At 38.7% G+C, this 22,663-nt stretch overlaps 1 protein-coding gene across 1 annotated transcript in view; it reads left to right on the forward strand.

The window, feature by feature from the left end:
* Window positions 1-22,663, forward strand: part of GSL04 (glucan synthase-like 4) — an 82,821-nt gene that overhangs the window by 50,076 nt on the left and 10,082 nt on the right. Inside the window, exon 34 of the mRNA XM_089167900.1 lies at window positions 22,350-22,469. Coding sequence (XP_089024026.1) covers window positions 22,350-22,469 — 120 coding nt within the window. The remainder of the gene's footprint in view (window positions 1-22,349; window positions 22,470-22,663) is intronic.

The following is a 22,663-nucleotide window of genomic DNA, read 5'->3' on the forward strand; positions in this document are numbered from 1 at the left end:
TGGGCCTTGAGTACCAAGCCTAATTATGAGAATAGCTTATTAACTAGTTTGATATTTGTTGTTGACATTGAACCAAGTCACTTCAGGTTCAGTTTAAGTCAGCTTTTATTCAGTTTATGATGTGAACCAAATTATAGGGTTTAGCTTGTAGGGTTGTTGCCCTAGATTTAGGCTCACTGGGATCCTCTCTCAGGGAACCAGAAGCTTTTTAAGGTTGTATAGGAGATTTCTTGGAGGAACTAGAGTTTCAGGTGACAAGGCAATGCCCTAGATGGGTTTGGCCAGGATTAGAACCAATGGAAATCGAGTTTTAAGCCTGTACCCTTGCTGTAACTTAGGTTTCAGGTCTGGTTGACTGGTTGTAAGTTCAGGTTCAAGTTTCAAGGGTTTTAGGGCTTGGGATGAATTTTACTAAGGTTTGGCTGCTGCTGCTATATTGAAGTTTCAGAAGTGGAAACTAATGTTATGGGTTTAAAACTGAGGTTCCAGGGTTTGAATGGGCTTGGAAGAGAGCTGTTGTTGGAGATTTATATTTTTAGGTCCATTCTAGGACGTTTAGCTCAGTCCTAGTTGGTTTAGGTTAGGCTTGAAGAGTCTTGTCGGGGTTTGGATTCTAGGAACATGATGGGGTTGGAATCTAGTGTGAGACGGGTTGGGGAAGCTAATCCTAAAGGGTGAGGGGATTGGAGTTAGGATTTGGAAGTTATAGGAGTAATAATGAAACTAGGGTTTAGGGTTTCTAGAGGCTGACTATGAATTGCAGAATTTTTTTTAAACCCATGGATTGATGGCTTGATGGAGGAACCAGGAGCAGGACTAGGGTAAGGGGAGGGGTGCCATCCAACTAGAAGAGGGAGGGGGTGGTTAGGGGTTGGGGATCTAAAAGTTCTAAAGGGGAGGGGTTAGGATGCCTGCAGGTAGGTTAGAAGGGAAAGACGGCTAGGAAGGGGCTGGGGTTGGTCTTTACTTCCTTTGGAATTGAATGGTGTTGCTGGAATTGAAGAACACTGCTAATACTTCAGGAAGACACTCTTAAATCTGTTGTGGCCCTCCCAAACAAGCTACAAGCTTATTTGTCTCCAAACTCTCAAATTACAATTACAGAGGTTGGAGGCCTTATTTATAGCCTCAAAATAAGTAAGTTGACATCAAACCGACTTTCTAGCTTCAAACTAACTTTCTAGTTCCAATTAGGACTCTGACTTGACTAACAACCTCTCACATAAACAAGGACTCTATCATAACTTACTTTCAAGAGATCCAATTAGGATTCTAAGAGTAGATATGGAATCCTAATAAAAAGGAGATTTGTACTAGAGGATCCCAACATAACTAGAAATCACACCTAGACATGGACTCTGCAATAAAACACAGGATAATGATCCAAACAATAAAATAAAAGTAAATGTAAGGTCTAGATACCAAACTGGACCCAATGGGACCCAAATCTAGGACACCGCAAAAATTGGTAAAATTACCAAAATACCTGTGGTTCGAAATAGGGGTCCTAGAGTTTTGGGGGTAGTAACCCTAGTCCCTGTGGAACCCCTAGAAACAGCTGACATCAGTTTGTTTTAGAGCTCACAAGATCATTTAAATTTCACATGATTTAGGGTCTTTTTGGTATCAAGTCTCATTCTCTTTTTTGCCTATTAAAAGATATGAATACAAGAATTTATTTTTGGTCAAAAATGAAAAATGATTTGGTAACCTTGTCCAGAATAAATTATAGAATGAAAAATAAGTTTGGTATGTCAAAATATGAAAATTTGATTAAACATAATGATAAAAATTTGAGAACAGATCTTATGGTTTGGGAGTGAGGAAAAAGGAGAACCAATAGGGTATTGATAAAAAGAATGCATGTTTACTGTCAAACCTTTAATTTGCGTTTGGATTTTAAGTAACATGCACTAAAATGAAAAGAATGAGTTTTTGATTCTAGGTCAAAAATGGATAGAACACATCAAAAGAATAAAAAGTGTCAGAAAATTAGAATGAGAAATGATTCCAAAAAGGCCCTTAAAGTAAATCAGGACCCTCACAGCTCCTTGCAAACAGCAAAGTGGCATTATGTTTTCGTTTGGTTTTTGACTTTCCTTTTTTAATTGAGACTTTGTAACTAAGGCTGTTAAGCCCCCTTATAAACCCCATCATGGGGGAATAAAAACGAGTAGAATTTATTAAATTTGATTGTGCATGCTGCTGCTGCTGCCTCTTCTCCCTGTGTGGGAATGGTTCTTAAAAACTAGGCTGAGTGTTATGCTTAAAGTCCAGGTTGCATGCTTCTTGGTGTTAAAAAGTCCAAGTTTCTGGCAAGAGTTTTGGTTTTGAGTCTTGGCAGTCCAAAACTCTCAATCAATTGTGGAACCAATCTTCTACCATCATTCCTACAAGGTGCTTTATTGAAGATCACATCAACTATTGACTCCATGAGGTATTCATGCAGTTCCTTCATCCCTCCCCCCTCTTTGCTTGATTCCCCTTGAACCCTAATCAATTCCCTTGGGCCTTAGTCTCATTCCCCATTAGAAGAGCCCCCAACTTCTATTCAAGGACCCTCCTTCCTTACCAATTATCTAAACCACCAATCCCCTATCAACCTCCAAACTTCTAGATTGTATCACGGCTATAATTAAACTAAGGGACCATCACATAGCAAGCTATACTAGCAGCTTCAGCCCAAAACTTCTTCCCTTAGCTAGATTCAATCAACACACACCTAACCCTACCCATGATAGTCCTATTCATCCTCTCAACCACTCCATTTTGTTGGGGGGTGTGGTGCAAGTTCTATGCCTAGTAATTCCATGTTCTTTGCAAAAATCCAAAAACTTGTCATTGCAAAATTCAAGTCCATCATAAGTCCTAAGCTTCTTAATCTTCCTTTCAATTTGGTTTTCAACTAATGCATTCCATTCTAGAAACTTTTCAAATACACCAGATTTATCTCTAAGAAAATTCACCCATGCTTTCCTAGAATAAGCATCTATAATGGACAAGAAATAATGGGAGGAAAGGGGCACATTTGGTGAGCCCCACAAATCTAAATAAATTTATTCCAATGTTTGAGTTGTCTTATATGTGGAATGTAAAAATTTTGTTTTTTGAAGTCTACCCATGGCACATATATCACAAAAATTTAAAGCCACAAACTTCTTAACATCCAAATGACCCATTTTTGCATAAATGCCCTACGCCCTTACTACTTAGTACTTATATGACTTAATCTTCTATGCCATAAATCCACCTTACTTAGGTCTTCACTAGCAGCTAAAACAGTCCCTAAAACCACATTACCATTGAGGAAGAAAATGTCATTCCTCAATTCAGCAGTCAAAATGACATTGCTGCCCTTCATGACTCTAAGACACCCCTCTTTTGAATGATAATGGAACCCTTTTGAGTTCAATTGGCTCAAAGACAGAAAGTTTTTCCTTAACCCCGGCACATGCCTCACTTGCTCTAAATTCCTCCTCACAAGCATGATCATTCCCTAGAAGCACCTTACCAATTTAAAGGTCACAAACCACTCTCTCCTAGGGGTCATGTGGAAGGTACAGCCTAAATCTAGGATCCAATTATCTAGGTCACCTATAGGGGAAACCACTAGTGCATCACTAGTAATATCGGCCACATTTGTGGCCTCACTACTCTCACCACTATTGTCCTTTTGTTTCTTTTATGTCTCCCAACAATTATTCCTAATATGCCCTTCCTTCGTGCAATAATAACAAACTTTGGGTTTATTTTTATTGTTATTATTATTCTGATTATTATAATTGTTATTGTTATTATTGTGTTAAAGTATACATAAATTTGGAGTTTACTGTTCACGTTACTGTTCACGTGAACAGTGTTTTTACTGTTCACGTGAACAGTAAAAACAGCTTTTACTGTTCATGTGAACAGTATTTTGCTGTTGTTTTGATTATATTTTCTATTTCTAATGTAGGAATTTTGCTACATAAGTTTTGGGAGTTTTTTAGAAAGCGTAGTTTCTATTTTGGTGGTAGTTTCTATTTTCAGAACTTTCTATTTTAGGAGTTAGGAAGTTACTAAAGCTGTAATACTTTGTTTCCTTCTTCTAGAGGACAATTACTTGTCTCTCAAGTTGTATTAGATTCATTAGAAGCTATAAATAAAAGTGCTCTGTGATTCTAGACTCTTTAGCTAAGAATCACAAGTCTTTTCTACTAGTTCTTCATCTCTCTTCTCTTCTTCTTCTTCTCTCTTTTCTTTGTTCAAGTTCAACTGCTATTTTGATTGTTTAAAGCTTGTTTTCTAACATGGCATCAGAGCTTTTTTGAATCAAAATAGTGTTGTTCTCAATATTCTCTTCTGAAATTCTTTTTTTTTCTGTTTCCTTGGTGTGCAGCCACCTAATGTTGTATATTATGGACTATTAGATCAGATATTCATGTGAACTGATCTTCTCTACCTATTACCTTACTCTTACACGTTCCAGAACTTGGATACCTTTGTTACCTCTCTCTTTTTTTTTCTCCTATTCTGTCCTAAGGTTGCAGAAATTTTTTTTTCTGCTCATTCTACTTCAAGTTTTGGAAAACTGATTTGAGTGCTATCTACCTCAGTTTAATGTCTTCACTTACACGTGACTCAATCATGAGTACGGCTGAATCAAAAGGATCTCAAGGAGATCATGTAAACGTTCAAATTACATCTATCAAGCTCAAAGGTAGTTCTAATTACTTGTTGTGGTCACAAGCGGTTCGGGTGTACATACTTGCAAAAGGTAAGCTTAAGTTCATTGAGGATGAACCTCCTGCTGAGACTGACAAATCCTATTTTAGTTGGATCCAAGATGATGCAATCATCAAAATTTGGATGTGGAATAGTATGGCACCTGATATTGCAGCGAATGTTATGTTCCATAAGACTGCAAAGGGAATATGGGATGATTTGCAAGAGACTTATTCCCAAGCTAAAAATATGACTCGGATTTTTAGTATTTATGAAAAGCTATTTCAATTTCAGCAAGCTGACAAGTCTCTGCAGGATTATTACAACTCCTTTAAAGGCATGATGGAGGAGTTGAATGTCTTTCAACCTCTCACCACTGATATAGAGAAGCTAAAGGCCCAACGGAATGAATTTTTTGTGTCTAAGTTTCTTGCAGGATTGAACCCTGAACTGAAATCTGTCAAAGGACATCTTCTTGCTGGTGAGCATGTCCCTAATCTTAGTGAAGCATATTCTAGACTTCAACGTATTGCCTTGCCTGAAGGGAGTTCTCCAAACAAAAGTTCTAAAGGATAAAATTCAGCCTTCTTTACCTCTTATGGAAGGGGACGTGGTCGTGGTTCAGGGGGAGTTAGTAGGTCTTTTGGAGGTCGTGGTGTTCAACTGTCTGATAAGACATCTCGACTTTGTACTCATTGCGGTAAAACAGGGCACTTAATGGAAGCTTGTTGGGCCAAACATGGAAAACCAAAGTGGGCCAAGCACCTTGCCAATCATGCCGTTTCTGATGGTGGTACTGATCTTGTAGCAAACAACGATAGTGGTTTTGGATCTTCTTCAGGGGACTTGTCTAAGACTCTAAGAGATGATGTAAGCCAAATCCTTCGCCGATTGCAAAATATTGAAACTGGCGCTTCCACATCCACTAGTACTTTTGCTGCCACACTTTCTCATGCAGGTAACACAGCACTTCTCACTTCTACTCCCACCCCTTGGATCATTGATTCAGGGGCCTCTTCCCATATGACTGGTAAGTCATCACTTTTTAGCTCTTTTTTAAAATCTACCACTAAAAATTCTGTTGTCATAGCTAATGGGACTTCCACACCTATTCTAGGCTCTGGAAGTGTTTCTCCTACACCTTCTCTTACTTTATCATCTGTACTTCATGTTGCTAACTTTCCTTTTAACTTATTATCTGTTAGTCAATTAACTAAAGCATTAAGCTGCTCTGTGACTTTTACTCCCACTTATTGTGTTTTTCAAGGACCTTCACACGAGGAAGACGATTGGTGGAGGGTGTGAAAGGAACGGACTCTACTATCTGGACTATGCTACCCCTATTGCTGCTCTTTTTGATGATTGTGTAGATGCTCTCCAATGGCACTATCGTTTAGGCCATCTGTCTTTACCTAGATTAAAAATTTTATTTCCTTCTTTTAAATCAGTGTCTAGATTAAATTGTGAAGCGTGTGAGTTAGGGAAGCATCATCGTGCCACCTATCCTCCACGCTTTATCTCTCGTAGTGAGTCCTTATTTTCTCTTGTTCATTCCGATATTTGGGGCCCTTGTAGAATTAGTAATAGGCATGGTTTTCGATATTTGTTACTTTTGTGGATGATTTCTCCCGTCTTACATAGTTGTATCCTTTAAAGGATTGGACAGAGTTCTTAACTACATTTAAAAGTTTTATTCATGAAATTCGGACTCAATTTTCTCTTCCTATTAAAATTTTTCGGTCTGATAATGCTTTAGAATATGTGCAATATGATATATCTCACTTGTGTGATTCCTTTGGAATGATTCATCAAACCAGTTGTTCATTCACTCCCCAACAAAATGGAGTGGCTGAACGCAAAAATCGTCACCTCTTGGAGGTTGCACGCGCTATTTTGATTCAGATGAATGTTCCAAAGAGTTACTGGTGTGATGCAATTTTGACTGCTGGTCATTTAATTAACCGCATGCCTATGCCTTTGCTTTCTGAAAAATCTCCTTTTTCAATTGTTTTCCCAATAGAGAACCGTTTTCAGTTCCACCCAAAATTTTTGGTTGTGTGTGTTTTGTTCACATACCACATCCTTTGGATAAACTTTCCCCCCGTTCTATTAAGTGTATTTTTCTTAGGTACTCACGCACTCAAAAAGGTTTTCGTTGTTATGATTCGGTTCTTCGCAAACAATTTACAAGTGCGGATGTGACCTTTTTTGAAGACACTCATTATCTAAGTCAATCTGTGTCTGTTGAAAATGTTTTGGATGATACTCCTCCTATTCCCTCTTTAGTTCCTTCCACTAGCAATGTTCCTCTACAGGTTTATCAGCGAAGACATAAGTTGCCAGAACATATTGTGGATAGTTGAGTTCCTCCTAACAATATTAACGGCTCTCCTTCAGTGGAGCCTGATGCTGGCCCTACGGATGTTCCTTCTTCATCCTCTCCACCGGCGGATTCTTCTAGTGGAGATCCCACTCTACCTTCAGATGACTTACCAATTGCTTTAAGGAAAGGTACTCGTACTTGCACTTTACACTCTAACATTGTTTATCCTGTTTCCAATTTTGTTTCTACCTCTCATCTCCCTCCTAGCTTTCGTTGCCTTGCTTTGTCTATGTCTGCTGTTCATATTCCAACCCATCATACCGAAGCTCTTAAAATTCCTGGCTGGAAAGCCGCTATGGATGTGGAAATGGATGCTTTACATTCTCGTCATACATGGTCTTTAGTCAACTTAGCTCCTGGGAAAGATGTGGTCCGCTGTCGCTGGGTGTATACAATTAAGTACCATTCTGATGGTACGGTTGAAAGGCTTAAGGCCCGCTTGGTGGCTAAGGGCTATACACAAACATATGGTGTAGATTATTTTGAGACTTTTTCTCCTGTGGCAAGACTTAATTCTGTCCGTGTCTTGATATCTTTGGCTCTGAATTATGATTGGCCTCTTTTTCAGCTTGACATAAAAAATGCATTCTTATATGGTGATCTTCATGAAGAAGTTTACATGGAGCAACCTCCAGGGTATGTTGCTCAGGGGGAGGACAGTGTTCGTGTTTGCAGGCTTCATAAAGCGATTTATGGACTCAAACAGTCTCCACGGGCTTGGTTTGAGAAATTTAGCAAGACTGTGGAGTCTTTTGGTTTTGTACAGTGTTATTTTGGTCACTCTATGTTTGTTAGACGGCAGGGTGATTGTGTTGTCATTATGGCAGTTTATGTTGATGATATTGTCCTTTCAGGCAATGATGTTGATGCAATCCATACAGTTAAGGCACACTTACAAAAATCTTTCCAAACCAAAGATTTAGGTGATCTACAATATTTCTTGGGGATTGAAGTGATTCGCAGTAAAAAAGGAGTAAGTTTGTCACAAAGAAAGTATGTGTTAGATCTTTTGACTGAGACTGGCATGCTTGCTTCTAAACCTAGTGACATTCCCGTGGATCCTCAGTTGAAGTTAGGACGTGATGATGGTGACTTGTTAGATGATGTCCATTGTTACAGGAGTCTTATTGGGAAACTTATTTATCTTACTGTTACTCGTCCTGATATTTCTTATTTTGTTGGTGTGTTGAGTCAATTTATGCAGTCTCCTAGGAAGGCTCATTGGGATGCAGCGATGAGAGTGCTTCGGTACCTTAAGAGTGCGCCCGGAAAAGGGCTCATCTATCGACCAAATCGGAGTATGGACTTGGTTGCCTTTTCTGATGCTGATTGGGCTGGATCCGTCATTGATCGCCGGTCAACCACAGGTTATTGTACTTTTCTTGGTGGAAATCTTGTGACTTGGAAGAGTAAGAAACAGTCCACCATTGCTCGATCTAGTGCTGAAGCTGAGTATAGGGCTATGGCCCACACCGCTGCTGAATTGATGTGGCTTCGTTCATTGTTAGAGGAAATAGGATTTCCAGTTTCTGCCCCTATGAAAATGTTTTGTGATAATCAGGCAACCACTTACATTGCTAGTAATCCAGTGTTCCATGAGAGAACGAAGCATAGAGAGGTAGATTGTCATTTTGTGCGTGATGCAGTGAAGAAGAAGCTTATAACAACTGCTTTTGTGAGCTCTACTGACCAACTAGCTGATTTGTTCACCAAAGCTCTGTTCAGACCAAGTTTTCAGTCTATCTGTTGCAAGCTAGGCATGGGAGATTTGTATGCTCCAGCTTGAGGGGGAGTGTTAAAGTATACGTAAATTTGGAGTTTACTGTTCACGTGAACAGTAAAAACAGCTTTTACTGTTCACGTGAACAGTATTTTGCTGTTGTTTTGATTATATTTTCTATTTCTAATGTGGGAATCTTGCTACATAAGTTTTGGGAGTTTTTTAGAAAGCGTAGTTTCTATTTTGGTGGTAGTTTCTATTTTCAGAACTTTCCATTTTAGGAGTTAGGAAGTTACTAAAGCTGTAATATTTTGTTTCCTTCTTCTAGATGACAATTACTTGTCTCTCAAGTTGTATTAGATTCATTAGAAGCTATAAATAAAAGTGCTATGTGATTCTAGACTCTTTAGCTAAGAATCACAGGTCTTTTCTACTAGTTCTTCATATCTCTTCTCTTCTTCTTCTTCTCTCTTTTCTTTGTTCAAGTTCAACTGCTATTTTGATTGTTTAAAGCTTGTTTTCTAACAGTTTTTATTCTTTCCTACCAACTTCTACTTCTTATTATTATTGAATTTTCCTTTTACTGTCAAAACCTTTCTTATTTTCGAATTCCCATAAAGTTCCTCACCTAGAGCTTTCATTTTCTTTTTAGACTTAACTTCTATATCCCTAATCTAAGGAGCCTCCATTACATCATCAAGCGTCACTAATTCCCTACCATATTTAATACATTATTTACACTAGCATGCATTTCAGGCAAGGAATTCAAAATCAGGACAGCAAGTGTGTTATCAAAATTCTTCATCTAAGTCAGCTAAGTCACAAAACAACTTAAAGAAATACTCTACATTATCAAACAGGGTTTTCGAAGCATCCATCTTAGAGCTAAACAACCGTTCTTTAATAATGCTAGGTAGGGATTAGGTCATATATAACTGTTCAAGTTTGAGCCAAACCTCAGCAGCTGTGTTACAATCCCTCACTCTTCTCATCACAATATTACCCAAGTTCAGAATTAATGTGCTATGGCAAAGTTCCAGCACATCTTCTTTTTCCTCTTGAGTCATGGTAGAGGCTAGACCCTTAGCACTTTTCAATGCTTTATCACAGCGGTTATGGACAAAGATGGCATGCATCCTATTCTTCCAAACCATGAAGTCACCCTCACCATTGAACTTTTCAAGCATACTAGGTGGGGGCCATGACAAGGAAATAAAAGACAGAAATCAGAATATATTTAAGCTCAGTTTAATGTTACAGAGAGTGAGAGTGAGAACATAGTATAACAACCAATGACTAACTAGATCAGAAAATGGTTAACAACAAGATACAGGATTAAATACAACAATACTAATTACAATATCAGAAGTAGGTTATAAAGCTAATTGGATAACCAATTTCATGCTCAGGCATCAATAGAAGCGAAAGCCCTAAATTGCTGAACAGTTTTAAGCAACAGAAGAAGAGTAGTCAAGAAATAAATTAGGGTTTTGTAGAACCAAACCAATTGATGCAATAACCAACAAATAGAGATCAAATAATTAGGGTTTTACTTTCGAAAACCGAGAGAAACCATCAATCAAAGAAACCCTACCCAAATTGGGGCTTTTCACAACTGAAGATAGAGCATGAAGATTGAAGCAAGAAACATCAAGAATATACAGTGAATCATCTCAAAAGCACTCGACAAAAGGAATCAAAGACATATCATAACCAATTGCACAAGATCTATGAAATCAAACAAACTCAAATCCCAATGTGTTAAGAGTGAACCTAAATATGCAGCAGAAATCAAGCATACATCACAGAGACAAGGCATTTACTTGGTTCAGACTTTTGTCATACATCCGAGGATGAGTCCAGAGAACTCAAGGCACCATGCACTAACCAAACCAGTGAAAAGAGGAGGTACAATGTCACACACACTCTCAAGAACAAGAACACAAGAGACCACCACAAACCATAGCCTTTACAACACCAAAAGACCCTGTAATGGAAAGATCACACCAAGCTTGAATGAACCTGCTAAACCACGCATCGTCCATGCCAAAATCAAAGGCAAACCACCATTGAACAAAGAGCACCAAAGGGTTCGAAGAACCCGAAACCAAGAGCAGCAGCAGAGCAACCACCGTAACCCCCAAAAACGAAAGAGAGAAATGAAAAATGAATTGATAAACCCTAAACCTAAACATAAGGCTTACATACAAACTACTGAAATGACTGAATACTCTTACAACAAATACATAAGACATATGAATACGTAACAGTAGAAAAGACTAAACTGTCCCGACTTGCTCATCTAATTCCTACATACCCATAGTTGTTAGAGAGGGCAACATTTGGTGCTGTTTATGTCAACTAAAGTTTTTTTTTTCTTCCTTTCCTGGTTATCTATCCTTCAACCTCCCTGGGGAAGTGGTTGTTATTACTTTCATGTTTTAAGATAGGATAATGAATATAAGCAAGAGACTCTCTTTCCCAATTGAATCTTCTTCTTACTAGACTTTATCTTCTACTCATCATCCTCTTCCTCCTTTCTGACACACCTGACTTCTTCTCCATCCATTAATCATTCCCTTCATTTAGAAATCGGTATCATGGCAGGTTTGGGGGCCAGCTAAGCTTCTTGTTCTCTAGATCTCTCTTTAAAACCCTGAAAAAGTGGAGGTCTCCATTAGAAGTTTTACGATGTGAGTTACTCCTTGTAAAATCATGTTTTGATGCATAATTCCTTACCTATAGTTTAAATTGAAAGAGAATTAGACTGATTGAAGCTCTTTGAAGCCCCACTCTAACGGCCCACAATAACTGCACTTGCTGCCTCTATGTGGTCTCAAACAATCCCCTAAGGCTATGTGTGAATTATTTAAACAGGCCATTTAATGGGTAATAACACCCAAAGTCAATCTGATAATACCTTATCAATTGGATGATGCCACAACACTATAAAAACTCTCATTGTCTATGTTGATGACATTGTGGTGGCTGGAAATGATAGGGCTGAAGTTAGCCAGTTGAAATCATATCTTGCCCAACCTTTTGAGATTAAAGACCTTGAATCTTGAATATTTCCTTGGTATTGAAGTGTCTAGATCAAAGAATGGGATAAATGTTTGCCAGAGGAAATTTGTGTTTGACTTGTTGAAGGAACAAGGGTATTGGGCTTGCAACCAAGAAATTCTCCCATTACCAAAATAACAAGCCTAGTGAGGATAGTGATCCCTCTTTCATCCGTTACAGTTATGCTACATCAAGGATCAACTTTAAGCCCATATCTATTTGCACTTGTAATGGATGAATTAACCAAAGACATTCAAGATGAGGCCCCCTCGTGTATGCTTGTTGCTGATGATATTGTGTTGATTGATGAGACTCAAGTGGGGATTAATACCAAATTAGAATCATGGAGAGCAACTTTGGAATCAAGAGGCTTTAAACTAAGTAGAACGAAGACTGGATATTGTAACTTTAGTCATGAAACTTTAGTCATGATCGGGTAGACGATGATGTGGTGATACTTGACGATAAGGAGATTCCTCAGAGTGATTGTTTTAGGGACCTAGGTTCAATCTTAAATAAAATTGGTGATATAGAGGATGATGTTTCCCAAAGAATTAAATTAGGGTGGATAAAGTGAAGAGGTGCATCCGGGGTCTATTGTGATCGGCGTATTCCATTAAAGCTTAAAGGAAAATCCACCAGCTATGATGTATAATGCAGAGTGTTTGGTTGTTAAAAGAATTATATAGATAAACTCAGTGTAGCAGAAATGAGGATGCTAAGATGGATGATTGGCAAAAACTAGGAAGGATAAGATAAGGAATAATCATATTAGGTTTAGGAGTTGCTCCCATAAGTTCTAAGCTTTGAGAAAGTCATTTGAGGTGGCACGACCATGTTCAACAGAGACCTATAAATGTGTTGGATTCTATTAGGAGTCTAATAAGAGTTTGTATAGGAGTTAAATTAGAGTTTGTATTCATGTAAAATTCTATTCCTTGTAATAGTATACTTTCCACTTAATTATAAATAGAGGGCTTGAGATCATTGATCAATAAGCCATTCTACCAATTTCATATTTCTCAACATGGCATCAGAGCCTAAGTTTGATTAGGGAAGAAAAAGAGAAAAAATTCTCGATGAGGAAAACCTACCTCCATTATCGAGACGTCTCTCCAAGCAGCCATCGCCTTTTTTCATCTTTGAAAAAGAAAAAAAGAAGAGAAGAAGAACCATCACAGCTGCAATTATACCATCACCGCTGCATCTCTTGTCGAGCCAGAAGCCATCTCTGATTTTTTTCTCAAAAAAACCCATCGTTTTTTTTGGTTCTTCAGTTCCCACTGCACTACAGTGGGTTCGATTAGGAAAGACCAAGAAGAAAAGAAAAGCAGAAGAGAAGAAAGAGAAGAAACACCATCGCCGCTGCTCATCGCTACTTGCTGCATCTACCGCCTCAATTCAAGAAGAACAGTAACAAAAAAAAAAAAAAAAAAAGAGGTAGAAAAGAAACTGCTGCACCAAGCCACCATCGCCATCACCTTCCTTTCTCGTCGTCATTCCAGCTTTTGGGAATTCAGGAAGAAGAAGAGAACGAATCAAACAGCCCAATGGGTGAACCAGGTAACCAATAAATGAGACAGTCCTTTTTGGTTTTCTCCAAATTTAGACCAAACGATATTTAAACCATCTTTTGGTTCTCTCCAAAATTTAGACCAAACCATATTTTGGTTCTCTCCAAAAGCATATTTGGCTGAACCACATTATTATTTTTTTTCTTTCTTCTAATCTACTATTTTGTTAGAGAGAGAGAGAGAGAGAGAGAGAGAGAGAGAGAAGATCTGTTTGAGTTGTTTGGCTATTGCATTCTGCGACATTTCTGTTACTTCGAAAGGGTGAATACTGAAGAACTGCAGATAATTTTGTCAACATGACAACTTTTGATGATACTCGTGCTTCCACTGGCTCCGAACATTACCCCACTCTTCATTCTCTTTACGTGAGATTTGATGGAACAAATTATTTGATCTGGTCTCGCTCTGCTTACCTGACTATTGCTGGAAGAGGACTAGTTGGATACATTACAGGCACCACTATCAAACCCACTACTGCAGGTGTTTTACAGGATAAATGGATATCAAATGACTCCCTTATTGTGTCATTCCTTTTGAATTCCATGCATCCAAATATTGCTCGGAGTTACCTATTACTTGATACAGCAGCCCAAATCTGGAAGGCTACTACTGAAACCTATGGACAATTGGGGAATGATGCACAGGTTTATGAGTTATGAAAGAAGCTTCATGAGACTACCCAAAAGGAACTGACTGTGGCCCACTATTATGCTGAGTTGCGCTCTCTTTGGCAGGAGTTGGATCATTATGGGGATTATCATCCCACTAACCCAGATGATGTGACTACTTATAAGAAGCACATTGATAAGATTCGGGTATATGACTTCTTAGCAGGTTTGAATGTGGAGTACGATCAGATCAGAGTGCAAGTCTTAAGTTGTTCTCCCTTTCCTACACTAGAATAGTCTTATGCTCTTGTTCAGTGTGAGGAAAGTCGTCGATTAGCCATGCTTCATACTCCTATTATTGAGAAATCAGCCTTACAATCTGTTCACACTAAATCTGATCCAATTAAGGAGATTGTCGAGTGTGAGCACTGTCACAAACCATATCATACCAAGGCAAATTGTTGGAAATTGCATGGGAAGCCTGCTGATTTTGAACAAAAAGAGCACAAACAAAGGGAAAACCAAAGGCTAATCTCTCTGAGAAAGTTTCCACCACACCCTCTACAGACGTTGGTTTTTCACAAGAGGAGTTCGCTACTCTGCGACATATTATGCAGTCTTCTACCGCCGGTACAGCTTCTAACACTGCTTCCTCTACTACCCATACCAACTCCTACCTTGCTACTTCAGGTAAAACTTTTACAGACTTTCAAGCTTCTTCGTTTTCTACTCCTTGGATATTGATACAGGAGCCACAGATCATATGACAAGTTTATCCACCTCTTTCTTTCAATATTCTCCAACTTCTGGAAAGGATAAAGTTCGCATTACTGATGGCTCCTAATCTTCCATTGCTGGAAAAGGGACCATTCAACATTCTCCATCACTTTCTTTGTCTAAAGTTTTACATGTTCCCTCTTTCTCTACTAACTTGCTCTCTATCAGTAGTCTTACACATGACTTGAATTGTAAAGTGACCTTTTTTCCATCTTATTGTGTCTTCCAGGATCTGGTCACGGGGAAGGAGATTGGACGTGGTAAACTAGACAATGGACTTTATTTGCTCGAGCCGATTGGAGGATCTACTTCTGCTTTGACTACATCTTCTAATCCGGTCCATTCGGTAATATCAGACCTTCATCAGTGGCACCGTAGGCTAGGTCATCCCCCTCTAGGAACTCTTAAGAAAATATTTCCTGATTTGGTTTCTTTTTGTAATGAGGATAATTTTTTTTATGAAGCCTGCATTTTTGCGAAGCAGACTCGTTCTACCTATTTACCTTCTCTTCATAATAGAAAACCTGTTCCTTTTATGCTAATTTATACTGATGTGTGGGGTCCCTGTCGACGTGTGCCTATTACTGGCCATAGGTACTTTGTTACTTTTATTAATTGTCACTCTCGTTCTACATGGATTTATCTTTTAAAACAAAAAAAATGAGGTTTTCCGATGTTTTCGTGATTTTCATAATATGATTAAAACTCAGTTCAATGCCACTGTGAAGATCCTTCACAGTGACAATGGCACAGAGTATATTGATGGTGAATTTCAAAGATCTCTCTAACTCTGGCATAATACATCAAACCAGTTGCGTTGATACAGCTACCCAAAATGGGGTTGCGGAAAAGAAGAATCAGTATCTCTTAGAGATAGCCCGTTCCATTATGATTGCTATACATGTATCTGACCAATAGTGGAGTGATGCTATACTCACTGCTTTTTACCTTATGAATAGGATGCCCAGTAGGATACTTGGTTTTAAATGTCCTAATGAGATTCTTCAGGGAGCCTCTTCTTTTGTTATTCCCCCAAAGGTTTTTGGATGTGTGTGTTATGCCAAAATCACAGCCCACCAGAGTAAGCTGGCTCCCCGCAGTCTACGCTGCATATTTTTGAGGTATTCTGCTACTCAAAAAGGGTATAAATGTTATCATCCTCCTTCCAGGAAAACCATTGTATCCATCGATGTAATTTTTCATGAGTTTTGCCCTTACTATACACCTCTCCAGGGGGAGAGTCCTAGAGGAGAGGTGTTCTTTCCGACTCTAGATCTTCCTATCACACACCAACACAACTTAAGAGTCTCAGAAGAGTTTCCTGACCAGGGGGAGACTTCGGCCAGTATACCTAAGGACTCTAATCCTCCCCCTTCAATTTCTGAACCATGTGAAAAACCTAGCCAGGGGGAGACCACTCCTGTGAGACACTTTTGGGGTCTTTCAAAACCAAATTGCGCAGAATAAGGAGGTACAGACTTATCAGAGGAAGAAATACAACCGGCTAAAGCAGGTGGAGAAAGGTGATACGTTACCACTTCAGTCTCCTGCTCCAGAATCAGATTCTACTGAGGTATCTTCTTCTAATCTTCTTATTGCTATTAGAAAAGGGGTCAGATCTTGTACTCAACATCCCATAGCTAAATATGTTTCTTATAACTCTTTGTCTGACTCTTACCATGCTTTTATATCCTCTCTGTCATTTGTATATGTTCCTAAAAGCTGGCAGGAAGCCTATGCTGATATGAGATGGAAGGCCTCTATGGTAGAGGAAATGCAGGCAATGAAGAAAAATGACACTTGGGAGCTGGTTACACTTCCTCCAGGAAAAAAACCAGTGGGCTACAAATGGGTATTTGTGGTTAAACAAAATATGGATGGATCAGTCAACAAGTTGAAAGCTAGACTAGTTGCAAAGGGGTTTACCCAGACCTATGGGATTGATTATTAGGAGACCTTTGCCCCTGTTGCGAAACTAAACACTGTCAGAGTTTTGTTGTCTGTAGCTGTGAACAAAGACTAGAAATTGCACCAACTAGACGTAAAGAATGCCTTCTTATATGGGGAGTTATCGCAAGAAGTCTATATGGAAATCCCACATGGTTTCTCCGATGACAATACTACAGGGAAAGTTTGTCGGTTGAAAATGTCAATTTATGGGTTAAAACAGTCTCCTAGATGCTGGCTTGGACGCCTCCTAAAGGCAATGACTTCTATTGGGTACAAGCAAAGCAATGCTGATCATATACTATTTGTCAAGAAGTCAGGTACTAACATCACACTTCTCATTGTCTATGTAGACGATATTGTCATCACAGGGAATGATGGTAAAGAAATTCAAAAGTTGAAGGACTTTCTTGGCAGAGAGTTTGAAATTAAAGATCTAGGGAAGTTACAGTATTTCTTAGGGATTGAGGTGGCTCGATCAAATAAAGGTATATTCCTATCCCAAAGAAAGTTTGTCCTAGATCTATTATCAGAAGTGGGAATGTTGGGTGTAAAGCAGTTGATACCCCTATTGAAGCTGAAGCTAAACTTAAAGAAAAAGAGAGAGAACCAGTGGACAAAGGAAGATACCAAAGGCTGGTAGAGAAGCTTATTTACTTGTCCCACACCAGGCCAGACATCGCTTATGCTGTAGGTATAGTGAGTCAATTCATGCATGATCCATATTTAACTCATATGAAGGTTGTTATCAAAATACTACAGTATTTGAAGGGAACTCCTGAAAAAGGAATACTTTTGTCACCCATTGATAATCTAAAAGTATAAGCATACACTGATGCAGACTGGGCTGGATCTCCAGACAGGAAGTTAATTTTAGGTTACTGTACCTTTATTGGAGGTAATCTAGTTACTTGGAGAAGTAAGAAACAGAATGTGGTAGCTTTATCTAGTATTGAAGCTGAATATAGAGCTATGGTTCGTGGAGTTTGTGAGCTACTATGGTTGAAAGGCTTGCTGCAAGATATTGGAGTCCAAGTTCCAAACCCTATGATGTTATATTGTGACAACAAGGCTGCTATTAATATTGCTAATAATCCGGTGCAACATGATCAAACTAAGCACATTGAAATTGACAGGTTCTTTGTCAAAGGAAAGTTGGAACAAGGGCTTATCTGCATGCCTTTTGTAAGATCTGGAGACCAAGTAGCTGATGTTTTCAAGGGTTTGAAAGAAAGAGATTTCCTTCCTATTGTAGGCAAGTTGGGCATGACTAATATCTATGCCTCAACTTGAGGGGGAGTGTTGGATTCTATTAGGAGTCTAATAAGAGTTTGTATAGGAGTTAAATTAGAGTTTATATTCACGTAAAATTCTATTCCTTGTAATAGTATACTTTCCACTTAATTATAAATAGAGGGCTTGAGATCATTGATCAATAAGCCATTCTACCAATTTCATATTTCTCAACAAAATGCCCCTGTACGGAGAAGTGATATAATCCAGATTGAAGGAATTAGAAGAGCTAGGGGTAGACCTAAGATAACCTTAAGAGAGGTGGTGAGAAAGGATATGCATAGCTTAGACCTTGTGTCTAGTATGGCCTCAAATAGAACTAATTGGAAGGCAAGAATCCATGTAGGCGACCCCATTTAGTTCGGACAAGGCTTGTTGTTGTTGTTGTTGTTCTTCTTCTTCTTCTTCTTCTTCTTGTTCCTTTTTCCTAGATAGTCGAAAGTTTCAAAGGATAGTTGGGAAATTGACATATTTGTCCTTGACTTGACCAGACATCTATTATGAATTGAACTGATGTAAACCAGATCCAACCCCACCCAAAAAGGGCCCAGGGTGTTTACTGGTACCCTGTGGCCCTACTACCCAAGCAATTTCATCCAAGGGTCGTGGTATTTTGCTAATTTTTCTATTTTCCAACTGAGTCAACGTGGGACCCTAGATCTACTTTCATTTATAAGTTTGGGTCAATATTTGTTAAGTTATTGAAGAGACCTTGTTAGGTTAAGATTCCTAAGTTGTGAAGGAGTCCTTTTGTTTTGTCCCACTTCTTGCAAGGATCCCATATCCACTCTTAGAATTCAATTTGAACTCTTCTAGAGTGATATGTAAAGGTTCCTTGTGTAAGCGAGAGTCCTTAGTCAAGTAGGAGTCCTAGTTTGATTTATTTTCTAAAGATGAGTCCTAGTGTGAATTCCCTAATAAATGCTATAAATAAGCCTCTAGCTTGTAAACTTTCAGTATCTTTAATGAATAAAATTGAGAATCAAAGGAGCTAAGAGCATGGAGTCATGGATTCCCTAAGAGGGAATTTGTGGCAGCTTAGAGAAAGAACTTTCTGCAGAATTTGAAGAAGAAACTGAATCCCTTGCGTCCTTCAAGCAAGACACCCTACCCTAAACCAGCCCCTCCTCTCTTGTATCTCCCATCTGTAAAATTCCTCCCCCCTCCCCCAAAAAAGAAAAAAACCCAGCCCTAGTTCTGCCATTACAGCCCCTTCCCCTATCGAGAATCATTCCTCCCATCTGGTAACCCTGCGGCAGCATCCCTCACTTCCCCTCCTTTTTTTATTTTCCAGCATTTTTCTGAAATTTTCAGACCTTTCCTTAGACCTAAAATTCAGGTCAGATCTACAGCAATCTAACCGTTAGATCTCTCCCGAACTTAGGAACATCATTCCCCTAACCCTAATGATCTTCCATTCCAATGTCAGCCCAAGTCTAACATTAGTTCTTTTGCAGCTCTAGATTTTCAAAACCTCAGAAACCCTAACCATACTTCCAATCATAACTTTGAACCCTTCGTTTAAACCCTAATTCCCTTTAGGATCAACTTCCCTCAACCCTAAGAGACACTCTACCCTAATCCAAACCCTAGAACCTCAAAAACACTAATTCTCAAAACCCTAGCCCTTGTATTCCTATCTGAAAATAAAATTACAGCAATGGAACTATGTTGGAATTTGAAACCCTAGACGAATCTAATCCTACCCCTTTCCAAACCCTTAAACCCCTTAACCGGCCTATTTTCTTCCATTGTAGGGTATTTTAAACCCCAGAAGACTGCAGATTCTCAGGAAGAGGCTCCTGAAGTGTACCCAGATCTAGGGCTTTTCCTCAATCAACCAAACCCTAGATCCTGGTTCACATCATGCTCCTAAAGATGGTCACTTTGAGCCTACCATATCATAGGATACATAAAGTCTTATCCTGGAAAATGTCTCCTCTTTGCTAGACTTGATCACTTTAGGACTGTGAACTTCATTGAAGCTGATTATGCTGTTCAGTCACTGACAGGAGATCTACATCATGCTGTGGTACTTTCGAAGAGATAACCTGGTTATATGGAAGAGTAAGAAACAACCTACTGCAGCCAGATCTAGTGCTTAAGTAGAGTTTTGAGCTATGGCCCATACAGCCTCTGAACTAATGTTGAAAAGACTGATTCAAGGTTTGGGTTTTGGAGTCTCAAAACCTATGTGGCTTTACTATGACAGCAAAGCTGCCAAAGTATTGGTCACAATTCTGTCCAACAGACCAAACAAACACACTGAAGTTAATTGGTGTGTTGGCAAAGCAAATGTAGACCACATTTCCACATGTGAAGACAGGTGGTCAGTTGGCGAACATTTTCACCAAAAGTTTTCCAAATCAGTTCAGTACGCTTTTGTGCAATCTTGCCCAAGCATTTCTTCATTCTCCCAAACTTCTCATCTTGTCCTCTCCATCCTCCTCTTTCATCCTTGTCTGTCACAAATCTTCTCTTGTTCTTCACCCATTAATCATTCCCTTGATTTCTAGCTCTACTAACATCACCAATGATCACAAGCTTGAAGCTGGGTAATCAACAGTTTTCTGATTTGGGAGGTCCAAAGGATTAAAAAATGTAAAAATTAACACAGAAGAAATCAGAGAAGACAATAAGGTTATCAGAAGCCCTAGAAAGAGCAGAGAGTAGAATCGATACAATTTCAATGGATTCTTTGTGTATCTCTTGATGTGCCACAATTAGATGGTAGAGAGCATCAAGATTTCTCTGAGCTTCCTGGAAGAGACCTTCAAATCCATATTGAAAACCTTGAGAGATCCTTGATTATTGCCATTTGGACCCAACTGATCCAAACAATGAAGCCCAGGATCAGGCCAAGATCTTAACCCTAAAGCAATAGTGGGGCAAAAATCTCTTAACCCAGAGGAAAATTTTATTTGGAGCTTCAAGAGAGCGGTGTAATTTTACCTTAACCTGCCCTGCTGCTGCATGTGTTTCTCCTATGATGGTCCCAGTCTGAAATCTCTGTCTGCAGAGAGTTTACCTCTCCAACTACTTCTACCTTGTCTCTGGACTGTAGCTTAACTCACTTGGGGGGGGGGGGGAATTAAATTGTGGGAGCAGGTGGGGAAGAAGAAGAAAGGATGGGGGTTGATTTCAGGGTGGGATGGATTGCAAGCAAGGTGGGGACAGGTTCTATTGAGCTTTGGGTGGGTAATGGGTTGCAGATGAAGGAATAGAATCTGCTCATGATTTTTTTTTGTAAAATCCTAAAGGAAATTTCATTTCTCTGGGTTGAATCATATCTGGCTTAGATTGAATGGTTTCCCAGATACTGAATTGGAATAATGTAGTCCACTTCAAGGTTTAATGGACCTCCCAGCTACAGCAGACTGGAGAAGATGATGAAAGGCAAAGCAAATATATTATGGCCAATGGACATAATGTTCATTAGACTAGCTCAAGCATAGCTTGGGCATTTGTATCATTTTTTAATTCTGACATCAGCATTAAACAGTGACTGACTAATGGACTGGAGTTAATTGTTAGCATCTAAAGTGCAAGAGTCATTTAAAGAATTGTTTGAAAAGTTTAGGAGAAGAAGCACTCATGGCAAAGTACAGTGAGCTATACAAGTTATATTCCCTTAATCCACTCGTTCATTTTCTGTACACTTTAAGAAAATAATGCTGTATTGTTATGCCATTATGAAAAAATATCAAAGACAGTGACATCAAGACAATATGGAATAATTAGAAAATTGTTTTATAAAATGGCAATTCAAATTGTGTATGTTTCTAAACCATCTCTCATACTATTTCTAAATTGTTTTATTTCTATAACCTGTGTACTTTTCATACACATTTTTTTTTTCTTTCTTTTTGATGAATTACTTTTCATACAATTGAGGTGGCTGAACATTAGTTTAATGTGTAACTCTTTTAGAAATGGCTCTGACTCTCATAATTAAGAACTCTAAAAAACACTATTTTGAATAACAGTCAAACTGTCCTGCTCAAGCCAGCATAATATAGTTTCCTTCTACACCACTATTAGATTCTTATTATATTTTTTCCTTGCTGAAAACATACATGCCACAGTGACTATTTACTTTTGAACTATTTAAAGAGTCTGTTCTCCTGCTACTTGCGTTCTTTCCCATACATAAGTCTTATATACCTCTACCAATGCCGCCATCCATGCGTCTGGGTTATATAACTCTACCAATGCCTTCATCCTATACAATCTTCATATTTCTAGCAATCTTATGATAAATTGGATGTGGTCCTCTGCAGGAAATATATCGTGTTAAACTTCCTGGTCCACCCAATATTGGTGAAGGGAAACCAGAGAATCAAAACCACGCCATAATATTTACACGTGGTGATGCTGTACAGACAATTGATATGAACCAGGTATTAACTCTATTGTATTATTAACTGTCAATTATAGATTGAAATCAGAATTGAGAGATTAATGTGACTTGCCATTAATGCTAGAGGTCCGCTTTATTTATAATGTGAACTACAACCCAATTGTAAAACAATAAGCAAGGAAAATAGTAAAGCCCTAACGATGGTATTCAACAATTACTTTTGTTAGAAATCAC

This window comes from Hakea prostrata, chromosome 9, assembly GCF_041222555.1.
Source record: "Hakea prostrata isolate BN-2017 chromosome 9, UWA_Hpros_2, whole genome shotgun sequence".
Classification (NCBI taxonomy): domain Eukaryota; kingdom Viridiplantae; phylum Streptophyta; class Magnoliopsida; order Proteales; family Proteaceae; genus Hakea; species Hakea prostrata.